Below are 8,557 nucleotides of genomic sequence, written 5' to 3' on the forward strand. Positions count from 1 at the left end.
AGCACATGGGAATCCTCTGGAGGACTTCCAGTGTCTGGACCATACCCCTAAGCGATTCGATCTGAGTCTGTGGAGGGTGGGACCCAACCAGGTTGGGTATTTTTACAAGTCCCCCTGGTGATTCTAAGGTGTAACCAGGACTGAGAGCCTCTGCTTGAGCTTTTTTTGTTTTTGTTTTTTTTTGTTTTTTGCTTGAGCTTATTTGATCCCCACAACTTCTCTGTGAAGTTGTTCCATCTCCATGGAAACTTGAAAACAAAGTTCTCAAAATTGATTCTGAGTTACATCAGAGAGGAAAAAAAATGATAAAACTGTTCATCATTTTTTGTGAAAAGGTAGTGGAGATATGGAGGACATAATACAGGAGACAAAGGGAGGGTTGCTTAAATATATTGTGGCACAGCTCCTAAAATAAATGAAGGTAGTGGAGGAAGGGCCAGAAAGACCAAGGGAACAGAATAGAAATTTATTATATGGATGACATTTTTAAAAAATTATTTATTTATTCATGAGAGACACAGAGAAGCAGAGACACAGGCAGAGGGAGTAGCAGACTCCCTGCAGGGAGCCCAATGTGGGACTTGATCCCAGGACCTGGGGATCACGACCTGAGCCAAAGGCAGACACTCAACCACTGAGCCACCCAGGCGTCCCTACAGATGGCATTTTTAAGCAAAGGGGAAAATTAGATTATGAAGTGGTATTGGGAGAACCCATTTGAAAAGTAAAGACAGACCTTTACCTCCCATGATAACCAAAACTACAGTGGAGTTGGATTAAATATTTAAATAGAGGAAATAAAACTTAATATACCAGAAGAAAATTCAGAAAATAACTTAATAGTCTTTAATTATGGGAAGAGGGAGTTATTTTACTATCCCTGTATGGAGCCTGCTTCTCCCTCTGACTGTGTCACTGCCTCCCTCTGTGTCTCTCATGAATAAATTTAAAAATCTTTAAAAAAAAAAAAAAAAAAAAGAGGGATCCCTGGGTGGCGCAGCGCAGCGGTTTGGCGCCTGCCTTTGGCCCAGGGCGTGATCCTGGAGACCCGGGATCGAGTCCCACCTCGGGCTCCCGGTGCATGGAGCCTGCTTCTCCCTCTGCCTGTGTCTCTGCCTCTCTCTCTTCTCTCTGTGTGACTATCATAAAAAAAAAAAAAAAAAAAAAAAGAAAGATCGGGCAGCCCCGGTGGCGCAGCGGTTTAGCGCCGCCTGCAGCCTGGGGTGTGATCCTGGAGACCCTGGATCGAGTCCCACGTCAGGCTCCCTGCATGGAGCCTGCTTCTCCCTCTGCCTGTGCCTCTGCCCCTCTCTCTTTCTCTCTCTGTTTCTATGAATAAATAAATAAAATCTTAAATAAATAAATAAATAAATAAATAAATAAATAAATAAAAAGATCTGTCTTTGCTTTAAAAAAATAAATAAAAAATAAAAACAAAAATGTTTCTAGCTTATATGATGAAGGATTGATATATATTTTTAGTATGTCAAGGTAAATGACAACATAAACATAAACAGGCAGTTACAAGACAAACTAGAAACAGTCACCTCAATAGTAAGGACAAAAATAACAGCCACAAGATTTTTTTTTTCTATTAGATTGGAAAATATTAAAAACAATAATGCCACCTGGTGCTGATGAGGCAGAAGGAAATGCTATTGGCTAGAGTATAAATGGATGGATTCTTTTCGGAAATGAATTTATCAATATCTATTAGGGTTTAAAATGCACACTTCCTTTGATCCAGCCCATGATAATATATCTTAAGGAGCTAATAGGACAAATAATGTGAATATAAATATATAGAGATATTTTAAAGTGTGGTTTATAATGGCATGAAATTGGAAACACTCCACGTGTCTTTCAGTAGGAGATAGGTTCAATAAATTGTGGTACATTTTCTAGAATGACTATGCAGTCATCAGAGGACATTAGGTTGATCTTCCTTAATTGACATCAAGAGATGACGATTATAGATGAAAGAAGAAGCAGGTTGCAGGAGGGTTTGTGTAGCACACAGGGACCCTGTTTATGTGGAAGAAGAAAGGATGTGTTACATATGCATTAAAAAATATGTAGTGAGATTCACTGAAATGCTGAAGAGTTATATCTAGGGAGTAAAATTACTGGAACCTTTCATTTTCTTGATCTTATTTATTTATATATTTATTTAGATTTTTTTATTTATTCATGAGAGACACAGAGAGAGGCAGAGACACAGGCAGATGGAGAAGCAGGCTCCATGCGGGGAGCCCGACGTGGGACTCGATCCCCAGACTCTAGGATCACGCCCTGGGCTGAAGGCAGGCACTAAACCGCTGAGTCACCCAGGGATCCCCCATATCATCTTATTTAAACAAAAATAATAGTCGAAATATTTAAAGAGGGATGCCTGGGTGGCTCAGTGGTTGAGCATCTGCCTTCAGCTCGGTGTGATCCCAGAGTCCCACATTGAGCTTCCTGCATGAAGCCTGCTTCTCCTCCCTCTGCCTATGTTTCTACCTCTCTCTCTCTCTCTCTCTCTGTCTCTCATGAATAAATAAAACCTTAAAAATGTTTAAAGAAATAATCACATATAATCATAAAAAATTTTTTCTCTCAGTATATATAAAATACACTATATGTAATATAATCTTGTTATAATACACATGATTAAAAAACTACATATATATAACATACTATGTATGTTACACATTATATTATAATAGTATATAATAGACAATATTGTATAATATATATCATAATTATATTAATAATATATATGTATTTACATTGTATATATTATAATGTATGATTATATATGTTGTAGTGTATGTATTATAATTTTATAATGTGTATGTGTGTGTGTATCCATTGTAGGGAAGAAAAATAATGGTAGTATATGCTCTGCATTCTTTGTTTTTATGTAAATATTTATGGAGTGCTGCTTATGTACCAGGTATTGCTCAAAGGAGTTTACTGACATTAAACACATTTAATCTTTACCAGCAACCTATGAACCTAGGTATCATTCTGATATTCCCCATTTTACAGGTGAATAACAGAGAGGTTAAGTGACTTGCCCAAGGTCACACAGCTGTGAATAGCACAGTGGAGGCTTGAACCCAGGTAGTCTAGCTCCAGAACCCATGCTCTTGACCACTTTGCTATACCATGAGGTAGGCATTATAATCTCCTTATCAGAGAGCATGAAATGGAGATTCAGAGAGGTGACCTTACTTGTTCAGGGCCACACAGCTCATCAAGGATGGAGCTGGTACTCAAGCCCAGGTGTGTGGGTTTCAAGGCTGCATCCCAGATCTGAAGCTGGTCCTTTGGAGTCAGGTCTGCATCTAGGGAAAAGCAGAGGTTGGAGGAATCTGCTGCTGTCTGGTGGCAGGCAGGGGCTTTTTCTGGTCCCTGAGTGCCCTCTGCTGGTCATAGGTCAAACAGCAGCAGGGTCCTGGGCCCTGCTGGGACAGGATGGATGAGCTTGGGGTCTAGGGGTGGATACAGGGCTGAGCCTCTCCTTACTCCTGCCAGTTCTCCGTGGACATTGACTCTGACCTGGTGGAGGAGCTGCCAGCGGAGATCGAGCTGTGGCTGGTGCTTGTGGCTGTGGGTGCCGGACTGCTGCTCCTGGGGCTGATCATCCTCCTGCTGTGGAAGGTTAGGACCCCCCCAGACCACCACTGAGACTTCCACTCTAGGACCTCTTGCCAGTGGACCCTCACCAGCTCTCCCTTCATCCCATTCCTCACTTCCACCCCACCCCCACCCATCTCCCATGTTGACCGTACCTTCTCCCCAGCTTCCAGTGTCCTGCCCCCCCACCTTCCATCCTCACCTCACCCACTAGGACATTCCTGCTTGGTTAATGGGGGGACCTGCAAAGCTGAAAGGGAATCCAGGAGCTCTGGCTGCTGGCCACACCACCAAGCAGGGCTGGGACCCAGGCATCCAGGCTCCCCAGCCCTCAGCCCCAGCGCCCCCCTGATGGCCCATCCCCACCTCCTCCCCTCCGTAGTGCGGCTTCTTCAAGCGAGCCCGCACTCGCGCCCTGTATGAAGCTAAGAGGCAGAAGGCGGAGATGAAGAGCCAGCCGTCAGAGACAGAGAGGCTGACCGACGACTACTGACGGGGGGCAGCCCCCTGCCCCCAGCCCACCCGGGTAACGCGGCCTCCGGGCCCTCTCCCCTGAGCCGCGCAGCTGGCTGGGGCCTCTGACTCTGTCCTATCTGCTCTTCTTCCTTGTGGGCCCTCTCTGCACCTCACTCTACCCTGCCACCTCCCCAAAGAGCAGGCCACAGTCTCCTTCTACGCCCTAGCAGAGTTCAAGATGTCTCAAAACTGCCTCCCCTGGAGAGATCTGGAGCCAAGAGGGAGCCATAAAATGCTCCCCATGCCCCCCTTGCTTTTTGGGGATCGGAAAAGAAGCAAAGCCCAAGCTAGGCCCCATCTCTAGGCCACACAGCAAATTTCCAGTGATTCTGTGCTTCCATTTCCACCTCCAGAGATGGAGGCCTTCTCCTGGAACTAGCACCTTTGCTCCTCGGAGCCCCACCAGGGTGACGCGCTGACCCCCCTGACCCCCACAGTGTGGTCGGGTCAGCCACCACGCTCCCTAGCCATCCTGTCCACAACCTCAGTGACCGCCCCTCTGTGTCCAGCTACTTCCCTTTCTCTGCCTTCCTCAGCTACTCCTTCCTCTGGGGCCGGGGGTGGGCAACCTGGCCCTCCCTGTCACAGTGCAGGGAGATGGCACATGCTTGGGTCAGGGGTCCTGGCTCTGGCCTCTGGGTGGGAGAGGAAGGGGCTAGGCACATCTTCTCACAACCTCCAGAGCTGGATACTGATGCCCCTTCCTCGTCTCCCCCTACCCCCACTCCAGTGTGACTTCTTTAAACGGACCCGCTATTACCAGATCATGCCCAAGTACCACGCAGTGCGGATCCGGGAGGAGGAGCGCTACCCACCTCCAAGGAGCACCCTGCCTACCAAGAAGCACTGGGTGACGAGCTGGCAGACTCGGGACCGATACTACTGACGTCCTTCCTGATTTCACCCCTGCTCCCCCCATGCCCCTTCTATTTATCATAAGTTATGCCCCTGACAGTCCACAGGGGCCACTGCCTTTGGCTGGCACCATCAGGTGTGGGCACACACAGCTCTTCAAGCACGTTTGAAGCCTGTTTGGCCACAGGCTTCTCCCCACAGGAGGGCTAGGGCCATGGCCCCACAGTGCCGAGCATACCGAAGCCCTGTGCCCTGGACACATGGGGGTCCCATCACTTGTGGCCTATGCTGTGCACTGTGGATGGTGCACGGACGTGTGTCCCTGCCTCTGCCTGTGCCAAAATCAAGCCAGAGGCCTCCACCAGAGCCAGGAGGAAAAGGCCTGCACTGTGGTGACACCCTCCCCTGATTCACACTGGACCCATCTTGAGCCATAGTCACTGGATTGACTCTGCTATTAAGACTAAAACTACTGACAGGGAACAGGGCACCAGGCCCCCAGTCGAAGCTCCCGGTAGTTGTGCCGGAGTGGGGGCCCGCCTCAGGTTTGCCCACCGTGGCGTTTGCAGGACCTGGCATGCTCAGACCCACGAGCAGAGTGAACTAGAAGGAAGATCCTGGGATGGCTTTCCTTCTCTGTGAAGCTTCTCCTTGGAGGAGATTGCATTCTGGCAAGGAACGCAGTCTGAAGGAAGAAATACAGACAAGCCACCGGACAGCCTGGCAGACTGCAGCGGGACTTCCCTGGGAGCACAGTGGGATGCTCAACAGAGGAGAGGACCAGTCCTGGACCAAGGAGCTGTTGGAAGGCTAGAGGAGATACCACTTCTCACTGACACAACCATCCAGGCCCCTGAAGGCCCGGAGGGACCACCCTCACCCCCACCCAGACAAGATCGTGGAGGGAGCGACGCTTGAATGTAGAACGGGGAGGGAGCCCTGTCCCTGCGCCATCGGCTGGAATCTATTCCGCCCTCACTGACCATGGGTAGGGGACCTAGAAGTGGAGTTCTTGGCTGTCCTTGGCTTTCAGAGCCAACTTAGCTCTGCCTCCTCCCCCACTGGCTAAGTTCTAAGGCCCATTCTAGAACTTGAGGCTGGTTCCAGGAAACCTCTCCTGACCCCTGCCTTTTGGCAGTCCCCCTTTCCAGTCCTTCCATGGTACTGTAGCAGGGAGCTCCCTCCCCCTCCTTGTGCCTTCTTTGTATATAGGCTTCTCACAGCAACCAATAAACAGCTCCCAGTTTGTATACTCTGCATCGGCCTTCACTCACTGCCCCCACTTTGTCCCAACCCCACTTCAGTCTGTTGGATAGTGATGCCATCCACCTGACCCTAGGTGGACAAAGCCGGGTGCAGGGATCTTAGAGATGGGGAAAGTAATGATGTATACAGGACATACCCATCCCTGCTTTCAGGGATGTCCTGATCTACAGGGTGGTTGTGGACATATACCTGAGATCCAGAACATAAAGTCAGGGACAAGACCTAAGTAGATTGGATAGAATCCAAAAGGCCTCCTTGGTGGACAAGGAGGTGATATGCAGGATCCAGAAGAGGCAGGAAACTACTTCGCTATAGAAGTGGGTAGTCCTGGATAGTGGTGGAGGGAGGCTGGGTGCAAGGGTGGAGAGCCAAGAGCCCTTATCCAGTGGCTCCAGTCAGATAAGAGCCTGTTTTTCAATGGCTCAATTCCACCCCCATCCCTGGACACCACAGTGAGTGGATCCAAGGGTAAACCAGTGACCTAAGACTGGAAAGATTGAAACATCATGGTATCCCTCAGTGTCTGGGAAGGAGTACCTGGAGTCCTAGTCTTGTGGCCTTTCCTCTGGGAGTGCTTCAGTACCTAGCCTCCATAGCCCACTGCACTGCACCAAACCCTCCACTTCCTAAGGTCACCCTTCCACACAGGCCTGGGAGGATGGAGCAAGGCTGCTGTCCCCATGACTTCTTTGTCCTAATTGTGACATAGGTCCTTCTGTTAGTTGTCCTCAAAGCTATGACCTTTGGAAGACTTCACTGAAGGCTGAAAATTACTACTCAGAGAGAAGCCAAGGCTCAGATCCTCGATTCAGCTCCTCTGAAAGTCCATGGACCCAGGCTCTTCTCCCAGGAGCCCCTCCTGATGTTTGCCTGGGTGTCCTCCAACCTGCCTCTTAGTGGCAGTGTCTGCCCTCTGCTGCCCCTCACTTTCTATGCTGGGACTGTCCTTTCCAGGGTCGATTAACGGTGGAAGGTCCCATTCCTCCAGGAAAACCCCAGCCTCTACCTGGAGCTCTCAGAACCAGTAATGGAAACCCCCAATTCCTGCCTAAGAAAGATGGGATCTAAGGGATCTGCACATCCCTCTGGCCAGCTTCACAGGCTCAGCCCCTAGTCATTTTTTTAAAGATTATATTAATTTATTTATTCATGAGAAGCAGAGACATAGGCAGAGGGAGAACCAGGCTCCCTGTGGGGACCCTGAAGCAGGGACCCCAGGATCCCAGACCCCAGGATCATAACCTGAGCCAAAGGCAGATGCTCAACCACTGAGCCACCCAGGTGCCCCACAGCCCCTAGTCTTTTGTGTGTGTGTGAGTGTATGGGTGTGTGACAGTTTATGCTTGGATAAGAACAGTCTCTCCCCACCCCCCACCCCCCCCGGTATAAGTAGTTGTTTCCAGGACTGGTGTTACACTTTTATGAAAGAAACATAATGGCAGAGATCCAGCAATACCCACTTATATAAAAGGGTCCTCAAAAAAAAAAAAAAAAAAAAAAAAAAGGGTCCTCAATAATGTCAAGCTTCTAGAGCTCCTTGGAGCTGTAGGACCTCCAAACTGTTCCCAAAGAAGGTCTTGGCTTTTGTGTCACTAAAAGGACCCATAAGGTGATTCTCCCCCTCTAGACACAGAGCTGGAATGCACTTCCTGGGCCCTCCTAGTTGGGTAAGGTCATGTGACTAAATTCTAGCCAATGAGTTGTGAGCAGGAGAGAAGTGGCTTAATTCTGGGCTGATACTGTTAACTGCTGGGTGGGAGTCTCCCAGTTCTGTTTTCTCCCTTCTGCTGTTGTAGAACCCTGCCTTGAGATAAAACATCTGCCAGTCTGAGTCCTTTTTTTCCCCCAATCTGAGTCCTTGAGAGCAACCCCCAACATTCCTTGTACACGTAGTGGGAAATTAGGGCATGGTGGGGTGTGGGATGGGAGTTTGGTGGGAGTTTAACCTCAGCATCATCTAACCTAGCTTGACCACCCCATACCACTCTCATTATCACCCTGCAGCAATCTCTGCAGAAGGAATTTTGATCCAAGCAGAGGCCACAATATAAAAGTCCAGCACTAAGGAGAGGATCAGAAGAAATCTCTCTCTCTCCTCTACCTTGCCTCAGAATTTGCTGCCTTTTCCTCGTTACTTAAAAAATTTTAAGATTAATTTTTAAAATTTATTTATTCATGAGATACACAGAGAGAGGGAGAGACACAGGCAGAGGGAGAAGCAGGCTCCATGCAGGGAGCTCAATGTGAGACTCGATCCCAGGATCATGACCTGATCCAAAGACAGATGCTCAACCGC

The 8,557-nt window shown here is 48.6% G+C and overlaps 1 protein-coding gene across 4 annotated transcripts in view; it reads left to right on the top strand.

Annotated features, from left to right (window-relative positions):
- The window catches only part of ITGA3 (integrin subunit alpha 3), a 30,801-nt gene extending 24,556 nt beyond the window's left edge, over positions 1-6,245 (top strand). For 2 of the 4 annotated variants that reach the window (XM_072747446.1, XM_025995863.2), the window contains 3 exons: positions 3,523-3,648; positions 4,007-4,150; positions 4,871-6,245. In XM_072747446.1, coding sequence (XP_072603547.1) covers positions 3,523-3,648; positions 4,007-4,117 — 237 coding nt within the window. In that variant the 3' untranslated portion in view covers positions 4,118-4,150; positions 4,871-6,245. The remainder of the gene's footprint in view (positions 1-3,522; positions 3,649-4,006; positions 4,151-4,870) is intronic. The other 2 variants (XM_072747445.1, XM_072747444.1) reach the window with 1 other exon arrangement.
- The last annotated feature ends 2,312 nt before the right edge of the window (positions 6,246-8,557 follow it).

The sequence above is a fragment of the Vulpes vulpes genome, chromosome 2, assembly GCF_048418805.1.
Source record: "Vulpes vulpes isolate BD-2025 chromosome 2, VulVul3, whole genome shotgun sequence".
In the NCBI taxonomy this organism is placed as follows: Eukaryota; Metazoa; Chordata; class Mammalia; order Carnivora; family Canidae; genus Vulpes; species Vulpes vulpes.